The 21,138-nt window shown below is 36.5% G+C and overlaps 1 protein-coding gene across 2 annotated transcripts in view; it reads right to left on the reverse strand.

The window, feature by feature from the left end:
• Window positions 1-2,406: 2,406 nt before the first annotated feature.
• ALA2 (aminophospholipid ATPase 2) overlaps window positions 2,407-21,138 on the reverse strand; it is a 30,591-nt gene continuing 11,859 nt past the window's right edge. The window contains exons 12-25 of one of the 2 annotated variants that reach the window (XR_015193029.1): window positions 20,927-21,036; window positions 20,665-20,829; window positions 19,489-19,643; window positions 19,298-19,378; window positions 18,266-18,386; window positions 15,273-15,379; window positions 11,575-11,706; window positions 10,577-10,730; window positions 9,717-9,834; window positions 9,414-9,587; window positions 9,156-9,207; window positions 3,204-3,308; window positions 2,941-3,091; window positions 2,407-2,831 (exon numbers count right to left, since the gene is read on the reverse strand). Coding sequence is in view for 1 of the 2 variants with exons in the window: in XM_086557263.1 (XP_086413389.1) it covers window positions 2,490-2,831; window positions 2,941-3,091; window positions 3,204-3,331; window positions 9,156-9,207; window positions 9,414-9,587; window positions 9,717-9,834; window positions 10,577-10,730; window positions 11,575-11,706; window positions 15,273-15,379; window positions 18,266-18,386; window positions 19,298-19,378; window positions 19,489-19,643; window positions 20,665-20,829; window positions 20,927-21,036 (1,990 nt within the window). In the remaining variant the exon portion in view is untranslated. Of the gene's footprint in view, window positions 2,832-2,940; window positions 3,092-3,203; window positions 3,332-9,155; window positions 9,208-9,413; window positions 9,588-9,716; window positions 9,835-10,576; window positions 10,731-11,574; window positions 11,707-15,272; window positions 15,380-18,265; window positions 18,387-19,297; window positions 19,379-19,488; window positions 19,644-20,664; window positions 20,830-20,926; window positions 21,037-21,138 lie in introns of both variants that reach the window. The other variant, XM_086557263.1, reaches the window with a different exon arrangement.

Here is a 21,138-nt window from a genome sequence, read left to right on the forward strand (position 1 = left end):
CAATTTTGGGGAAAATGAAGTCTAGAGGACACGGTTTTTTGTGAGTAACTCATAAGGAAAAATTTTGGGAAAAAGTAACTCACGAACCCACTATTTCAAAATTAGTAACCTCAAGGACAAAATAAGTTGGCCCCGCCTTTTTACATTTTTTAAAATGTCAGTTATACCATTCCGTGAAAATAACCTTCAAGGACAAATGGCCCGGATTTAAAATAAATATTTTCCGATTTTATCCTTTTTGTCATTTTGCTATGAACAATGAGTGTTCATACCTTCTGTTGGTATATAAACAATGATTGTTCATATCCAAATAGGTGAATATACCTTATATAATATATTGATGTATGAATATTGAATGTTCATACCCAAAGGACTATGAACATTCAATGTTCATACCCAAAGGACAAAGGACTATGAACATTGAATGTTCATACACAAAGGACTATGAACATTCAATGTTCATACCCAATCAATGTTCATACCCAAGGACTATGAACATTGAATGTTCACTATGAACATTGAATGTTCATACCCAATCAATGTTTACACCCAATGACTATGAACATTGAATGTTCATACCCAATCAATGTTCATACCCAAGGACTATGAACATTGAATCTTCACTATGAACATTGAATGTTCATACCCAAGGACTATAAACATTGAATGTTCATGTATGGACATTGAACATTGAATGTTCATACCCAAAGGACTATGAACATTGAATGTTCATACCCAATCAATGTTCATACCCAAGAACTATAAACATTGAATCTTCATACCCAAAGGACTATGAACATTGAATGTTCATACCCAATCAATGTTCATACCCAAAGACTATGAACATTGAATGTTCATACCCAAGGACTATAAACATTCAATGTTCATACTAAATACACCGGGTCGTTTCGTCTGGGCCGGGACGTTAATTATTTTGCGTCATGGGTATACTTGACATTTCATCTACCTGATCCGTTTTTTATTTCGCGTCAAGGGTATACTTGACCTTTCATCTACCCGGTTCTTGTGAGTTACAAAAATGAAAATGTGTCCTTGAGAGTTACTTTTTCGACATTTTTGTCCTTGAGAGTCACTCCCTGTTATTTTCTGCTTTATTTTTAAAAATTATTCACAAGGTACATAAAAACGGCACCCATTCAGTGAATCGAACCTATAACCTATAAATTGGGTAGAACTTACATGCAGTCAATTTTAATTAGACTTATAGTTAGTGCCTATTGGTTTGAGTTTGAGAAAAGAATTTGTTGATTTTCGTTTTGGATGTATTATTTCAATTCTTTTCATCTATGTAACATGGACACACCATATTTCAAAAACAGCTTGAATCAAATTCTTTTTCTATGCCATTTTTTAGGGAGGACTTTAATTTAATTTTGTGAATAGTGTAAGTATGCAGCAAAATCAATTTTGGATATTGTTTTGGCAACAACAAGTTAACCAAGCATTTAGTTGTTTGGTTCCAAGAGCTGCAAAGGAGAAAATATTGGTTTTGACTTTTGACTATGTACACAGGGTGACTTTGTTAAAGAAAAAGGTAGAAAAAAATAGTTCAAGATGACTCATTTAGAGAGAGATTTCCTAACAACGGCTGTGCTCACATTTCTCACTCTACATCTGATCCCGAGGTTCTTCAAGAAGGAAGTTTAAGTTCAAGCTACGATTTTAAGTTTGTGTCATGCAAATGCTCATTGGAGGAGTTGGAACACTTAAAAACCAAGGACAATATGGAAATGAAGTTATCAAAGATGTACTCAAAATTTAGAGCTTAGTGAGTGTCAGTTACACGTGGAATAAACAAACAAACACTTAATTTCATTTTTTATGTCGATATATAAAAGGTAATTACAGTTTAATTAGGCTCAAGCAGACAAAAACAAATGAACAAAAGAAAATGCCCAAATCAAAATTAATAACTCGATCTAATGGGATTTGGGCTTTTAATTCAAAATCCAATATGTATAATTATTTATTGAAGAAGACTTTGGGTTATTAAATCATTAACTATCAATGTACATATATTATTTATTCAAATGGAGTTTGGACATTTGAATCTTTAACTATCAAGATAGCAGGCCCGGGCTTAAAAGTTAGTGCTTCTAGTAGCAGAACAATTATATGCCGACTATGGGTAAAATGTTGCTTACTTGCTTCGAAGAAATCACGAAGAACATCCGTAAGTTAAAACTTTAGTCCTAACACGCCCTTCATGAATTTCAAAATGCGCATCAGTCATATAAGACAGCTGACAGAGTGAGGATCGGGTGAGCCACGAACTATACAAAATTTAAATAATTAGTGTTTCCTTCAGTATAGAGAATGTACTTGTGCAAAATCTGGAGATAAAAGGGTACTGTAAATCTGTAATGATGTTTTGCAACCGGTGGAGAAATGAAACAGCTCTTGCACGGATTAATATACTACAAATATCCCTACCTGTCTATACAACAACCCAAAAGAACTTGTAAGACTCAATTATTTTTATAGTTTCTCGAATAGTTAGAAGACAATCTGGATTGACCGGACTGAAAAAAATCTAATGGTACAGCCGATCCTCCTAAAGATCTTCTTGTAGCCGTTAGTGAATCAGAGAGTAATGGTTCATATACAGAGTTCCTATTTCTTGCTTGGGTAATAGACAAAGGGACAAGATCTTTATCTGTGGGTCTTGATAGCGGCTCCACAGTTTCCAGAGAAAGGATTGGTCCACCTGAGCGTTCCGCCTGCTGAAGTATATTAATAGCACTTGACCTGTATGTGTACCGAAAGTACTTCAAAGCTAGAACTGGTCCCATTCCCACTACCACTGTGAGCTGAAACCAGAATTAGAGCTACCATTAGAATAAAATGTTTTACACCTGAATATAAACCACTTAATTAAAACTACTCTGAATAGTAACTTTCGCATCCAGATATACTTACAAAAATGGTTACCCAGTAAGAAGGTTGTCTACAGAGTCGAAACATGATCGTGTACATCCCAGATGAAGGCAGGGTACTCACTATCCCGTTAATGATATAAAATGCAGTTAAATTACCCCATATCGCAAGATGTTGCAACACTGTAAAGGAACTGCAAGCATGAGATATAAAAGTGTCATATGGCGAAGCTCAGTAAAACATTCTTTAAATGGCTGATAAATGATGTAAATTAAATAATTTGAAATTGATCGATAGATACGTACTTGGTCTCCATGGTTACAACAAAAGCCTGCAACCAAATACATCCAGAGAGTGCCACCATTGCCAGCTCTTCCATCTCACTTTTCTCAAATGCATATACATGAATACTGATTAAGAAGACAACAACAGCCTGAAAAATCGTCACGACACGATCGATTCATTATGGACAATAGATATCAGGATAATATGGAGAAAGAAATGACAAACTACAAATTAAGCATTATAGTTCACCTATATCAACGTTACACTGCAGAGCTACAGATATTGGAACTAGTACTACAAGTACCGAATAACATTTTTCCCAAGTCACATTGACACAGATATGTGTGTCAGTGTCCTACACGGATAAAGAATGTCAGACACGGCAACCTCTATGAGGTAGGACATAGGGGCATGACTAATTAAAAAGAAAACTATTACTATTCTTTAGTTACACAACTGATTATTGGACTCAAGACCATACAAGAATTCCGCATTACAAATAAATAACTGTGGCATATCATGGAGTTGTAACTATGTTAATAGATTTTCTTAGTATTATAGGGTACATAACAAACCCTAGTTTGAAATCCTATGCATAACGTGTCTCTGTGAGACATGAGTGTCTGTGTCTGACACAGATCTTTTTAAGAATATGAAGTGTCCATGTTACTTGGCATTTTTCAGATTTCCATCTGAGACATGCTGGAAACTAAATATACAAACGTATATTCTTCTCATTGTATGATGATAAAAGAACAATGCTACAATTAATAAATAAGAAAATTATAAAAAAAAAAAAAAAATGCCATTTTATTCACATTAGGTTGTGTACTATTCAAATATAGGCCAAAGATCACAATAAGCCCTTTCCCTCGGAAATTACGAAATTCTCAGGAATAACTAAAAACAAGAGTTTAAGACATGATTCAGGAATTTCTTGAATCAATGATGTGTATTTATGACTGCTTTTCTTTGTGCCAAGTCCAGTATAAAAGTGTATCTTCACTTGATCTTCATAAATAATTGTATGAATCTTGCTATACATGGTTTTTCAACCTCCATTGAGGGTTTAATAGTGAGACATTGTGAACATCTTAAATCTATTCTCTATGGTTTCATATTTCAAATCCTTGCAGTTGGATAGTGTGATTCTTTACTTCCACACGGTAAACTGTCAATTAAGTTTGTTTCACATATGTGATGATACCTATGTTACATAGACACGACATATTTTAAAAATTATCCGTGTCGGATACGTGTTCACGTATCACGACACACGCATATTGTATGTGATATACCCCAGTTTTGGTATTTCGCTGTGTCGGACACTTTGTATCCGTGTCGGATATGGACGCACATAACCATGTCAATGTCAGGATGATACTAATACTAATACTCCAGCAAAAGCTAATCTAAAAAAATAGAGCCGGCTTATCGCATACAACGAGTAAGTATAACTTTCACTAGGTTTATGATATTGAAAGTGAATCTCAATATTGATGTGTGAAAATGAATACCTGAACCACATATTAATGCGGATTACAAATGGAGAGGCAACAACAGATTTAAATCCACACTTTAATCAAAATAAATTAAGAACCCTAAAGGCATCTTTTAATTAATCTTCTCAAAACTCATACACATCAAGTCTCCCCAAACCTAATTGAGGCCATTTAATTATAGTATGGTTTCACCTTGACAAAGCAAAGGAATCAAACTATTCCATGTAGCTGCTACTAAAATAAAACAAACTAATTAAAAGAGGTGGACGACTATAGCATGTGCACCCTAGGGCTTCACCAAGATTCAATGTCCACATCACATACGAATTAATGTAAGCACGATAAAATAACGATGGTATAAGTTATTAAATCTTGTTTTGGGTGCAACCAGTAAAGGTGCATGTCCTCAAATGAATCACGCATGTACATGGATTTTAAATAATGCATAGCGTCCGCTAATTCTAAAAATAAAGAATAAGTGAATGCAATTTCAACACAGACTTTCATGGAGAACACTACAGATGATATGTGTAAATGGCCGCTTTTCTTTTTTTTTTTTTTTTTTGCGGTAAAAAGTGTTCGTATATTCCAAATCATAATCAAAGTTACAAAAGGTTAATTCCAATCACACACAAAGTAATGTGGATTGAAGTGGCGGAAGCAACACTTAATCAAAATCTACACTTTGTAAAACCCTAAAAGTCTCACATTTATTGATAATCACTCAATAATTCATAACACACACAACTAAAACAACTCCCTGAAACCTAACTATAAGCCCTTATTTATACTAACCCTAGAAAGCATAAACCAATAGGAACACGACATATGTCACAACTAACGGACTCAAACCATGGGCTTGGACTCAACTAAGGGCGCATGCCCATGCCACTGACAACAACAACTAATGTTCTACGTCACTCTCCCCATGTTGAAGAAGACATGAAAACCTACTAATAAGCAAAAGATCTTCAAACTTCAAACTTGTATACGTCACCCCCCCGAGGTTCTGAGGAATTCGACCTCGAATCTTGCCCAAATATCGGCTCAAATGAATAACATGGCACCACAATGCTACTAGTACTCCTTTTTTGAAACACAACGGATACTGCAAGTCACGAAGTATGCGTTGAAGTGTTTTGTGGCTGCGAGTAAAAACCTTCTCAAAATTGGTTAGAAAAGAATCAATATAACCACCACTTTGTGCTTGTTGAATTGGATGAACAAGACCTTCATAGATCTGGTCAGCAGGACGTCTTTGTTGCAAAGGAAGGTGATGAACCTACTGATTTCGTTTGTTATCACGCTCAAGACATGACACAACGACTTCATAAATTCCTTCCTTCTCTTTGTTATCATCAACAACAACCGGTGTTTTACGTTGGGCTATAGAAGCTCCACCAACGATGGGGGTTTTGGGCTGCAAAAGCTCCACCATAGCCTCCCTAAGTTGACTAGTCGCTTCTTCTAATCAATCAAACCTGTTTTGCATCAAGACTTCTTTCCACTCTTCTAATCGAGCAACCGTACTCTAGGGGTTAATATGAATCTATGAGTTCTCCATAAATTCTTGATTTACAAGAATAAAATTGGATTCACGGTGAACAGTAACCGGGTCAACAGTGTTCGGTGAACAGTGCCGTGAACAGTATTTTTTGTATCAATCTCCCAAAAATCAACACGCTCTGACACCAAATAATGTAGATTGAAGTGACGGAAGCAACACTTAATTAAAATCTACACTTTGTAAAACCCTAAAATTCTCACATTTATTGATAATCATTCAATAATTCATAACACACATAAACACAACTAAAACAACTCCCTGAAATCATAACTATAAGCCCTTATTTATACTAACCCTAGAAAGCATAAACCAATAGGAACACGACATGTGTCACAACTAACTAATAGACTTAAACCATGGGCTTGGACTCAACTAAGGGCGCATGCCCATGACATTGACAACAACAACTAATGTTCTACATCACAAAGTCTTGAAATCTTAAGATCTTCAAATTGGCCACTCCCCTAGACCAATTGTAGAGTACTTCTTTGATCTCCAACAAGACTTTAAATGCTTCTTTAGCCTTTTGCTCAAATATTCTCCGATTTCTTTCATTCAATAGAACCCAAATAATTGCTCAAGGAAGGTGTCCCGCCATCCACCTTGACTTCGGCGATAGAGCATGTTTTATAATATCCCCACCAAGTGCATCCTCAATTCTAATCGGTGGTGTCCAAGGCTTGTTGAATGACACAAAAACTACCTCCCATATCCTCATAGCAAAAGAACACCGGATAAAGATATGATCCACATCCTCTCCAATCCCTCCACAAAAAGAGCATTTATTATCAAGTCATTCCTTTAGAGATTAGTTTGTCTACGGTTTGAACCCTCCTTAGAAACGACATCCAAGTGAAGAATGCCACCTTAAAAGGAATAAAAGGCATCCAAATCCTCCTATAAGGAAAATCCAATAAAATCTCTCGAGGTTTCAACACTCTTCTCACATGATTCATTGTGAAAACTTTGCTTTTATCCCACCTCCAAAGGTGCCCATCTTTTTCCCCAAACTTATCCTCCTCTTGATAAATAGTGTCGAACAAGCTAACGAAAGTAGGTGCCTCCCAATCATTTAACCTCCATCTCAAGGTAATTTCCCATTCACGCTCCTTTTAGCATTATTTCCTACCTTGACATTTTTGTTCACCACAATACCGTAGATAGCGGCATATTGTTTACATAGTGGTCTCTCTCCAAACCATGTGTCATGCCAAAAAGATATAGAACTATTCTCACCCGGTAAAAGAGTTACTTAGAAAAATTCTCCCACACTTTCATGATGCTCTTCCATAGTGTGATACCATAAGCCCCCCGAGGTTGCTTTGGTTTCCATTCACTTTCCCCTTCCCCGTATTTATCTACTATTATCCTCCTCCAAAGATGTTCTTTTTCTTCTCCATATCTCCACAACCATTTTGCTAGTAATGCTTATCCCATGGCATATATATACTTGCACCCAAGACCATTTTCTTCCTTACTAAGGCAAAGCCTATCCCATCTAACCCAATGAATTTTCCTCTTCTCCTCACTACTTCTCCACACAAATCTTCTAAACACCATCTCTAATTGGTCAATCACTCCTTTCGGAGTAGGAAAAAGTGAAAGAAAATAATTGAGAATTTGGTTAAGAACGGCATTGAGTAATGTGTGAATGGCCCCTTTTCATTAGAAGTACGAATGACGACCAGAAGGATTGAAGTCCTAATTTTAAGTGGAGGACAACAGCTCAAGAGTAAAGCGAATGGAGGTATGGATTTGTCTTGTCATAGCACATGATCAATTAATGTAGACTGGGTTCAATTAATTAAAGAAAGTTCTGGCTGTGACATCTTCCAATTGTCTGAATATGGGTTGAAGGCCAAAGCACTTTTATCTTCCAATCATTGAGTTGTTCACCCTCAGTCCACTACTTGCAGTCTTCCACGGCTAAAGACCAAGCTAAATTTGGTCCTGGATAAAGGTGTTACTCTCGTAATGAAACTGGTCACACTGAAAACAGTGTTACAAGAAACAGCTTTGCATGCACAAAGCAATATCAGGGAAGAAGACAATCTCCAAGCCTCTATCAAGGCATGCTGCAGCTTTATCAATTCCAAAAGTTGAGCACTTGTGCCCCGGCAGAACCTCTTTGAATGTGTAGGTCGAGATTTAAAATGTGGGGATGATAATGCGGGTGCATAGATAACACATGATACCCATTTGTTAGGTAGCTGGGGGCATGGACTACACCTTCATGTTTTTTTCTTCTGGTTTCCATTTTCTTTTTAGGTGCTTCCTTTCTTCCAATTAGTTTCTTCGTTTAGTTGGATACTTGTTAGACAAGTAACCCCATTATAGGCAACTACAACTGATCAAAAGGACCCCCAATGCCCTAAAGGTCGTCCCCCACTTCAATCTGGAAATAAGCATGTAGGATGATCTATCCTCAGGCTGGCCTGTGCCATGGGTGAACGCCCTTGGCCTGGCTGAATTAGCAGGTCCAAGGTCAACAGTATCTGACCTTTTGGATCCTCTCTGGGCCAAACCCTTGACAGTTTCCTCATTCCCCAACACGTGATCTACATGTAACACCTGCCTTAAGCTAACAGCTGTCCCAGTCTTTAATTCAAAATTTATACTAAAGCATGCTGATCACAATCAATACAAATCCTTGTTTTGTGGTTCAAGTTTACAAGTGTTAATATTTGTGTTTTTCCGGTTTCCTAGAAGAACCCTACTTATTCATTCAATAGTCTTTGGTGTGTTTTACTTGATTCCTGCTTCCGTGACATAATTCACATCATATGAACCCACCATGTATTGAATATATGTCTCATCATAAGCCAAAAGTTCTTTAGTGAATAGTGCTCAAACTTAAAATGCGTAAGGTGACCACATAACAAGAATATAAAGTGTGCACTTACATGAAATAGAGACCGTCCAAACCATCCAGCAAATGTGCTTGGATTCAAAAGCCTGGTTTCAAGAATGATCGTGAGTTAGTTAAACAGCAGCAAATCCAGTACGCCTCAGACATCAGATTACATAGCTCCATAGTACATGGAATACATGCTATAGTAGTATAATCTCCCTAAGTAGAAGAACTTATTGCCATTTGCGGTTCGCCAGTACCTGGATAAATTTGGATATAAAAGTTACACAAAATGTAGAAATTTTCTAACCTTCCTGCCTGGCAATAAAAGAGAATTTGTGGGTTTTGCACCACAGTTTTCTCACTAAGATCTTTATCAAGGACACTGACTAAAACAGGAATACTGGTGTAGAAGACATTGTAAGCCATCAGACTGACAGAGTTGAACAAACTGGTTCCAGAGATACCTGAAACGAAAGAAAAACTGTACATATTTTAAAGTATCAGAACCACCAAGCCACAACAGGTAAATGTTGGAAATAATTTTTAAGATATAAACCACAATGAATCATTCCCAGTACATCGAAACAGGAAACATAAGAAGGGAACTTACAGTATCTGTATAAAGCATATCAACAAAGATTTGTAAAAGCAATATTGTGACAGGAATGCTGTACGGTTGTACGAATAACGGCCATGGATAAGTATCAATCTTTTTAAAAATCTGAACTCTGCAAAAGGGGGGAAACAGGTTTACATAAGCTCTAAGGAAACATTCATCAATAGGGCAAGAAGTATAAATGAAATATGCAATAAGTTTTTCAAGTCAATCTCTCGTCGCCTAATTCTTTGTAGCAAATGAACAATTAAATGAACAAATAAGAAAAGCAATAAGAGAAACAGTCGAAAAAAACAAACCAGGAAAGCAATTAAAATATGTAGTTAACAAAACTCGGTAAGTGAATATGTTCGTCTTCTCCTTCCTTTTCTCCCCTTTCTATGTATTTTTCCTCCTTTTTTTCTGCAGAAGTTGGAACGCTATCCAGATCGAAAATACAAGCCGAATCGGAACATGCAAACTAGATCGCAGATAGCTACAGGGAGCAAGTTGTGGTAACACTGCTTTGGCTATATCAATGAATATTCTGACTAATTAAAAACCAACTATTTTCTATTTAAAAACAAAATATTTTTTTTCTGTCTATTTTCCCTCAGCTTAGAACACCTCTCAACCCCCAAAATCCAGATCTTGCAATCTCCTTATACTCACAAGTAACTCTTCTAAAATTGAAGGGGAATAAAAGATCCCATTTCGTAGGGGTATAAAAGTTCCAATTTTGGAGCTGTGAAACATCTCATAATGATGAATAAAGCATACTAAGAGATTAATTACTAGTGGCATGATTAAGCATCCCTCAGATGGTAAAGCAGCACCCGTTATTAGGATGATTAATAAATTTCATGAAAACTTACTTCCAATGCTGTAGTCAGCAGCCCTTGCAGCTTGCATCCCTTCCCTCCCACTAATTCCCACCCCTATGTCAGCCTGTTGTATCATCCTAACATCATTTCCACCATCACCAATAGCCAGCGTTCTGTAATCACAAGACTTCAAGAGTTCCACGAGCTGCAAAAGTTCAAAATCTAGTTAAACAGCTCATTTTGCAGTTTCAATTATTAGTAAAAATAAATGACATTACTAGCTCCACCATGAAAATTGTTGACTTGCTCTTGACCTTTTACGTGATGCATTCATGGCCATGCGTCTCTTTTAGGATTTAGATAGGAAAAAATTTCTTATATTGTTTCAATCACCAGTCAAGTTGTTTTAATCCATAGGTCATTAGTTTCCTAGTAGGCATGGTTGCTTATATCAGGTAGTCTTTTTGCAATCTAGTTTAGGCTAGATAGGAAACTACTTTGCTATTTCATTGAAGTATGAGTACGCTATTTGGGGTGCTAATGTAAATATGATAAATGAAAATGAGAAGAAACATATGGAGGAGAGAAGTTCATTGAACTGTTGGAGGTAAGTGAAGATAGCGACAACTTTGATCATCTTAATAATACATCGACTCCAGTTGCTCAGAGCAGGTGGGGTCAGAGGACGAGGTGGGGTTTGAAATGGAAGAGGATTTGGACAGTGGTCTGATTATGTTCGGTTGCTCTTTCAGGATGGTGGTCTAGGCTGCCTCTGTTTTTTAGGTGTTTTTTGGTTGTATTCTATTTTCTTTATTTTCTTTCCACATTTTCTTGTTCCTTGTGGGTACATACATGCCAACCACGAGTTGGCTGTTGCTATGCTGTTTGATCATCATAACTAAGTTTGACTGAAAATCTTGTACTTATTTATTTCAAACTTAACTGGTAGATAATGCGGCATATAGTCAAGTACTGAAGTACTAATTTTTGCAAAAGATTATATCCCTATGAAATTAACAGAATGTCTAAATATAGATGAAAAAGTGTACCTGTGCCTTTTGTGATGGTGTAACACGGCAGCAAATAGCAGTCCTTGACAATATTGCTAATTCAGTAAATGCTTTCCTATAGTGCTTAAGTGCAATTTCAAGTGCCCACCCATCAACAACAAATGCCACGTCCTTCCATGAAAGGAAAAATGAGAACATGCAAACATTTGAGAAAGAACATGATAGCTAAGACCAACAACTAGTAATAGTAAAACTAACAACACTAATTATTAATAATATTACTATTGTTATTATGATAGTGGTAGTAATAATAATAATCTCTACTATATTAATGCAGCGTCCCCCCCCCCAAGAACTCACATAGCCAGCTAGTGTTTCACTTTTCCTCTCAAAATCAGAAAGTTTTATTGGCAGCTAAATTCACGCCACATTTTGGGGCTCACATGAGCTGTCAGTGACTTCGCCCAGTGAAATTCCACTTTTGCCCCTTAATCCATAGAAGATCTTTTAACTAAGAAGAAAGCATTATGGTCTTTTTTTGTGTGTGGAATTCCACATTATGGTCTTGAAATGATTACGTTTTGTTTCTAAATAATTTCTGCAGGGACGTGGACCATATTGCTTGACCTTACATGTTTAGAGTTCTGACTTCTCTGTAATGTCTCCTCCAACAGACTGGGTGTACAGCAAACCTACCAAATTGATACACCATTTCACTTCTATTTTACATCATTTCAAGTTTTCAAAATAGAAAAATTAACATAATCCATTGTATATTTTCGATCTACCATAAATGGTTAAGTATAGTTACAAAATCGCCACAATCTAAATTGAAATACATTTTAACAGATAAGAAGATAAAAAGAATGCCACAACAAAAAATATTCGCGCAACGCACGTGTAAAATTAACATAATCCGTTGTATATTTTCTATCTACCATAAATGGTTAGGTATAGTTACAAAATCGCCGTGATCTATATTGAAATACATTTTAACAGATAAGAAGATAAAAAGAACGCCACAACCAAAAAATATTCGTGCAACGCGCGTGCACGCAGCCTAGTGATAAGGATGATGATGATGATAATAACAATAAGTCTAAAAATGACAACAACAATAATAATTACAATAGAAACGATAATTGTACTGGCAAACTTTACAAAAGGCATTTAGCGCATTCAAACAAGAGGGAGTGCAAAAGGAAGTACTGCCTCGAGGGTAGGATTGTCTACTGGTCTGAAAGGATGACTGTCTTTGATTATCATTTGAAAAAAAGAAAACCACGAGAAACCCTATTTTTAGTCATGTAGATATGTAGGTTTAATCGGCGGAAGCAACAATAATTACATCTACACCCACCAGAAAAAAGTGAAAATACTTTGTTACATACACATGTATTAAATAGCAAGAACCATAGTTTTCCAAAATAAAACCCTAGAAGTCTCTGTTTTAATCTTTATTCATTGACTTAAAATCAGCTACAACAGTTCTCTCTATTACAAAAGACTCTTTTTTTATAGACTTGGTTGTCTTGCTATTCAAGACCCCACCAAAATAGAAACTCCCAAAGTAAACTCTATTTAAACGCAGTCCATTGCCAGTTTGCCACAATTATTTTGGCATAAAATAAAATAACAAAAGGAACATCACACCCATATATGCACCGAATCATTTAGTATCAACTTTATTAAACTATAAACACACAGTTTTTCTTAATTTTCAAGACCATATTGACAGAATTTTCAAGAACATCACACCCATAGACCACAACTTTATATATTGTGGGTTGTTTTAGATTTGGTACTTTGGTACTTAGATTAAGGTCCTTTTAGGAGCCACACTGTATATATATATATATGGTAGGGAGAAATTAACATGGAGAACTTTCAATGCTCATAATTCACAAAATTATGAACTTAAAAGTACAGTTCCCATAGGAGTTCTCTCCCTAGCGACTCAAACACACGAAATATGTTGATAATACTTGGTTAAGAGCTTCTCTAGGACAGTCAATCTTGTAGCAGACACTCAACTTGAAGAAAAATGGCCAAAAATCAGAGGTAGCTTCCCTATTAGCAAATTTGCAACCAGGTTCGCAGAAACAGAGCAACAGTTGCAGTGTCGCATGACTCCTGATGTGTCGCCTGACTTTTCCAACCCAAAACCAAGCACACCCACGCCACTTTTTTATGGAGATTAAAAACTAATTATTAAGTAAAGAATGTAGAACCCATTATAACAACTTCTGTTAGATTTTGTGGATATCTGGGTCCTTATTTGTTACACAATTGAATTATCCAGAGATACCTTTTTCGAAGGCCAGAAATTCTTCACTTGGTAGCTAACTTTCAAGAAAAGCTGACTCTCCTCTAGAGATACTAACACATTACACATTTTAAAATTAATGAAACCAGATATGGCATTAATTGCATAACTTAAGTCTTTCCGTACAACATCCATTCAAAAAAGAATATGAATACTCCACAAACGCTTTAAAAGAAGTAGGCCACAAGGGTTTCTTGCTACTCATCATTATATACATCAACACAGTTAAAAACCGCGGGTTGACTCGCGAGTTAACTCGTTGGCAAAACCGGAAATTATGAAACCCGGAATAAATCGCATGCGATTTGTTTAAAAATCGCAAATCGCGAGTTAGTTCTTAAATCTTTCGGTTTAAAATCTAAATAAAAGATGAGGAAGAAGTAAAGATGGGAAAGAAGTGAGTAATCAGTACCTATTTACAGCACCATCACTTATGATTTAGGATTTTAATTTGGATTTTGATTATCTTTATTGTTGGTTATGTAAAATTGTAAACCTTATGCAATGATTGATGGAGTCATGTAATCTAGTATGTTCTTGGATTTAAATTTGGATTTGGAGTCATTTTGTGTTATTTATTTAAGTAAATTTGGAAATCATTGAAAAATTCATATAAACTTCATTCATGTATAGGTAGGTTTCTAATCATACATATATTTTTTGAACTCTAAAATACTTGGGGGAAAAAATCTTACGATTTACGATACGGTTTAAGATTTAATCTGACTCTTAACCTCTACGGTTTAAGATACGAGTTACGATTCTACAACATTGCATCAACAATAAGTGGAGGGAAAATAGTCTACATTGACAACAGTTTTACAATATTGCATATTACGGCACCTGTATCCTGCTATAAATCCATCATCAGTTGGTCATTTTATTTTGCAGAACCATATATACAGTACTATCTTTTTTTTTGATAAATACAGTATTATCACCCTTCAGCAAAAAGATAACATTTTTTTTAAGGAAAAGAAATACTTTCATCTGTTATCTTCACATCAGTCTAATAGCATACTAACAGAAGGCGAGTACTTTGAACAAATTTATGTTGAATTAAAGAACAAAGAAGATATGTAGAAATTAAAGCAGATGGTATTGGATTAGAAAATTATCATCACTTTCTCCAATATTTCTAAGGTCACGGGTTTGATCCATTAGATTTTTAAGTGCTTTATCTTATAATAGTTGATTACGACAGTGTTGAATGGATATAAAATGTCACAGTATAATCGCCACAATATGGCAGGTATCAACCACAAAATTAGCTGGACCTGATTAATTTCCACCTGATTGGACCTAAACCAATATTTGCTATATATTTAACTTAAACGAAATTTCAATAAGAAACTCCCAGCCTAATTGTAAATCGATAGAAGATGTAAATTTTTATAGTGCAAGATCATACCTGAGGTTCTGAACTTGTAATCCTCATTGTAAGTAAGACCCTCTCTAAGCTTCTAAAAACCTCGTCTTCAGTTTTCCCGTCGATTGACAGAAGTTGGCCTTTTGGTTCTATCAACAACCCAAGGAAGAAGCATTGTCAGTAGTTTTCAATTCTAGTATAAATTGATTATTGAAAAAAATACTTAAACACTATGTAACATGGACACCATATTTCAACAATAATCCGTGTCGGATACATATCCACGTTTCCAGGTCGGACACACACGGTAACATATATTGTATGTGATATACCCTAATTTTTTATATTTCACCATGTCAGACACTTCGTATACCCTAATTTTTTATATTTCGCCATGTCAGACACTTCGTATTCAGATACGGACACACGTATCCGTGTCAATGTAACTTAGCATTTACCTCATAATTTGTAACCATTAAAACTTTCCATTAGTACCAAAACAAGAAACAAAAAAGAGACAACAGTACAACTACATAACTTAATTTACATTGAAATCTACAAACAAATTAATGCAAGAGCATGGATTATTAATTAATTAGTAGTTTCTATTTTGTTTGGTTTCCTAATTCAATTAGGAATAGGAATTAGATGGTTTCCTATTTGGTTTCCAATTAGGTTTAGTAGTTGTTTTCTTATATAAAGGCATCTAAGCCTTCATTGTTAGATGGTTATTATGGAATATTAATTCTTTGAGAATTGTTCTTCATGTTTGAAGGTTTAAACCCTAGATTTAGGTATTTGTTTTATTAAATCTTATTGATGTTCATCCATTGTTGAAGCTTCCGCCAACAAGATACATCACAAATTATCCTTAATAACAGTAACATGACAACATCCAATCACGGCTCTGTCTTGGCGTTGCCTATTATAGTTAAAAACAATTTCTACTATACTTCCTATACACTCCCCAATTATATTGGCGATGATTAGTGACTTAGAAGGCCACCTATTGATTGAGAACATGAACCTGCAATGCGTCAAATCTGTTGGCAATGAAAACTCAACTTGGTAGGATATGCATGAAATTACTTCATATCAAAATATGCAAAAAGCAAAATGCAAGTCATAACTGCGAAGAACCAGAGCCACTGGAATTCATATTGGAGAAGTTCCGAGTGAGAATAACAGATCAGCTGCAGTGTGACGTCCTGGAAGGGGTAGGGGAGGCCGACAGGTTAACTCACATGCCACTGTCCAAGACTTGCAACCGCGGTCTGATCCTGCCCTGATGACTCTTTTGGCAAGGATAGTTGCAGAAAACAAGATGTTGAGAATTCAGTTGGGTAAAAGACCAACAAATCCTGAAGAAAATCAATCCGTTCAACATACTATTGAAACACCATTGTCTCAGCGCAGGCAAAGGCAGCCAGTTGAACCTGCACATTGTGAAAATTCAAACAACGGCCAAAACCCCAGTCAAAATGATGATCGTGCCTGAGATCCAAGCCATAGCCGTACTATTCCTCTGTCCCGCCTATCCCAACTCATTCACGATCTATCAATGTTTTTAGGATAGTTTGGGTACAGATCCTTGCAGAAACCAGACCGCTAATGGTAATGGTGAAACCAAGCAATGTAAGTTCAAAAAACCTCTCCCTGCTCTGACTGCCAGTTCTGAAACTCATTTTCCGGAATCCAATGAATCGTCTCGATAAAGGGATGAATCCCAGGGGACTGGGGTCAATGGTATCCCCATTCCGCTGCTAGGATGGCACGGGCAGAGGCGCAGAAGACCTGGTCATAGACACCAACCAGGACCTGCTAGACTTTTGGCCCGTAACGAGCAAATTTGGAGAGAAAAGAATCGCAACGATGATGGTTATGAAAGTTTGATTGAGCAAAGGGTCAAAGAGTTGATCAAAACCAGACTGTGACCATGAAAGTGGCCTGAGATGATCCTTTCTTGTAGAGGCCCATGTGAGGTCCAAAGTTTTCACCCTTTTCTAATGAGATCAGGAATTGTGTTCGTCCTGATGCGTTCAAGCAGCCTCCTCTCCCAACTTATGACTATGTGCCCAAATCTCAAAAGCGAACGGACAAATTAAGAAGAAAGTTGCCCACATCTTCCTCCATTACCATGCAATATACGCACAAATTGTTGATAATTGTACCCCTCCGATTCAAAAAATATCAATTGTTTGAATCCAACCCACAAAAGCACCCTAACAAAAGATAGCAACTCTATGTGGGATGGAGTTCTTCCAAATCCGCTATTCACCTCAAGCACCACCGAGGTATACTCTTTAGCCAAAACATTGTAAAATGATTTCACTGTAAAGATATTTTTGTCATCCCACACCCATAATCTCTTATCCACTTCTCCAAAGTTTCACCCACTTCATAGATTGCAAGCAAGACTTGTTCATATCCCTCGATTTCCCAAAAATTGAATCCTCTTCTAAGTGTGACCTTCTATTCCACACAATCAACACCCCTCGTGGAGAGTAACCATAAGTGTATTATACCGTTTAAGAATTTATGATCAAATAAATCTGACGGGGTCGGACAAACCACATAATGACTTGTGTATGTAATTATCGTTTTTATAAGTAGTAAATTAGCTTTCTTACCTTAAAAATATTTAAAAAAACAAAGAGAGAGAGAGAGACCATTACTACTCTTGCCATACAAAAGAGGTAAGTGTTAGTGTGTTACTAATTATCACAAATAAAATGGTTCGGTTGAGTTGAAACAATTCGGAACCAAGGCTATAATCACAACGCATGAGGCCAAAGCTGCTGAGTCATAATCATTGGAACCTGGAATCTAAGGTAAAGCAATAAAACAAAAGGTGTGCTAAGTGTAAGCTCTTTACACCGAAGTGAATTCTGAAGTACAAAACACACTCCCCTTAACAAGCGTAGTCAAATTATCTCCAGTAAATACAAGCTAAGAGATTGATATCAAGGCTATATAGGTTATAGCATTATACTACGTCCCGAACAGGAAAATAAGTATATTACTACTGAATTTACCTGGGGAAATAAAATTGCACAATAGTGCTATCTGTATAGCTGTAGTCTGCTTATCACCAGTTAGCATCCAAAAGTTGATTCCGGCATTCCTTAGTGTCTCAATTGTTTCTGGAACCCCATCCTGAAATCAGAAGCAAATGGCAACGAATGAAGTTTCATATATAATTCAGACAGCCTAAAGTACTTTCAACAATCTCGTGCTACCACAAGACTTGATCCTGCTAATACCTTTTTTATATCGACAAAAGATAATCTACATAATATGGAGCAATGATGTGGATTAACATGCACCAATGCTCCAAGAGTATAAATTAATATTACGCTCATCTCAAAAGCCTCGCCCTACATCCTCAAGTCATCGAGATCCTGAGTATCCTCAGTTAAAAACCCTCTCTCCTCCCCCCTCCCAATTGTGTTTCTCCATTTCATCCACTAACTTCAGTACCTTCCCTTTGCTCTTATTAACATTAATCCCCCATATCTTGCCAAATCCAAGCATTTGTTCCTCTGCTCACCTGAATGGCTGAATCTAATGGTCGTTTCCCCCATTCAACTGTTTATTTCATCTCACTACACACTTCTATTTCCTTACAGACTTCCTTCACTTGTAACCCTTTTGAATTCCTCCTCTTCACTACCTTCCCAATCCCTGTCTAGGACCTGTTTCCTGAGTCTTCTATCTTCTTTTTTCATTTTAGTGCACCTCTTATACCATTTCAACTGACACTCTTCATTTTCCTGACAACTTAACTTTTTGCTTCCTTCAAATTTGCTTCCAGCCACTTGACAATAGTTCTGTTCTCCTCATGCAGATTGTACATGTATGATGTATCTACCCTTCAACATGTCTATTCTTTTTTAGGGCTTGGAGAGTTGGCCCTAATGCTTGGTCTCAGTTCACTTACCATGTTACTTGAGAAAGTTTTGGGCTTTCCAAGACTGGGTAACACATTCACTTTCTTATTGGGCTACACAATTGTGCTATCCACAAAAATAATATATAGTAACCACTGAAAACAAATAAATTTTCACCTGTAGACGGTCCTCTATCGCACTAACCCCAAGGATTTCAAGGTCGTGCTCCAATCTTTGACAAACCTCAGCCAATTTCCACTGAGGGAAGACAGAACAAAAAGAAAAGTTTAAGAGTTTGTTGTGTATTGTAGGTCAACATGCTAAACACTGACAAAAACAAACAGTATTCAAGATGATGAAGGCATTACCTCCCTATCAACCAAGGAACTGTTTGCTTCCTTAAACATCAAAGACCATTCATGATATTCCTCTTCTCTTAACTCACGCCAAGCTAAACATAATGTGCGTAGTCCCAATTGAGCATACTGATCAACAGCTGCAGTGAAGGTCCTTACTTGTTGCCCTAGATTAAAGAACAATGTAAGTGTCAGCTAATCAAAATACAATTTTCAGTTATTTAAAAGCAATACTGAACAAGAAAATCTCAGGTGGAGACACATTTCAATCCAACCCACACACTTTGTGCTTCACTTTTTAGATTTTCTTTTGTACAAAAAAGGGCTGTCCACATCTTTAACATTGCCAACTTCTTCCTTCCTCTCTGACCCTTCCAAGACTACATCTTCTGCATGACGACTCAATTAAAACATTTGTTGTGACACGCTATGTTAAGCAAGGCTGACGTAACTGTTCAGAGACGGGGGTTTCCAATTTATATGAACCCATTACCATTCTTTAAAGGTTTTTAGCCTCCTTGTTACATTCATGGAAGAAAATTTTGAAGGAATACAGATCATGTTTATATTAATAATGGACGAATGGTTTAGCAATGCCTTAGGTCTGAAAAAATCTCAAAGTTTTTTTATCTGAATGGATACGATTACTTCTACATCTGCGATGATAACTGAGGGGTTTTCTTTTTCTATGACTCTTGGTCTTGGTTTTCAATTTATATCACTAGTCACTACCACCTAATCAATTCACCAGAATTTCAAATATGGGCCTCCAATAGTTAAAACCCTCGTCTCCCTATATATTTCCAATTCACCAGAATTTAAAACCTGGCTGAAACCTGTGAGCTGTGCTCATTCAATTATAACCTATTTTAAAATTGCTACCACCCACCTTGTCATCTATGCAGTTAAAAGCAAGCCCAAGCGTGCCATGCAAGTGCAGGGCTAGGGTCTGCACCACGAGTAGTGCCCCACCTATGTGTTTAAGGGAGAAAGGCACACAGCGAAGGGTCAGGGACACCTAGAGCCAAGCTGGCAAGCACGCCTAGTTCAATGCCAACCAACACTCCAGGTTCACGTTTAATAATCAAAAGCTAAGCCATGTAAATGCCAAATGACAAGAACTCAATATGTAACTTTCAATGCAGCCCTCACTCAAATTGACTAAAGCACATCAAAGAATGGAATTACCAGAAAGTGCACAAGGAAGAATTGATTCGTCTGCCCCTTTTGACAAAAGAAAAATCTTATCATTCTGGAAATCTTTTACAACCACTGACATCCTTTTCCGATCAGAAGTAAACTCTAGAATATCTAATACTTCATACTTCCAGATTAAGCCGTTGAAATTAACTTCTGCCAAAAGATTAAAAAAAAATACAAAATTAGTCAAACAAATACAGAAAGCATACTGTATCATGGAAACCACCACAACAAGGTCCCCTGGTCATACCAAGAACATTTCCACTTTTATTGGCTAATAACATATGTAATTGGGCAGCAGCATTAACAAGAGCATCCTCATCCTGGGATTGTGCCTTGTACAAGATCGCTCCACTTTTGCTACAAAAATTGGAAACGGGAGGAAAAAAAAAAGGAAAATAAGCAATGATCGCCAAGAGCCTAAGAAGATGCCACGTTATTAAGAATAACAATGGGATAGGA

The sequence above is a fragment of the Coptis chinensis genome, chromosome 4 (genome assembly GCF_015680905.1).
Source record: "Coptis chinensis isolate HL-2020 chromosome 4, ASM1568090v1, whole genome shotgun sequence".
NCBI lineage: Eukaryota > Viridiplantae > Streptophyta > Magnoliopsida > Ranunculales > Ranunculaceae > Coptis > Coptis chinensis.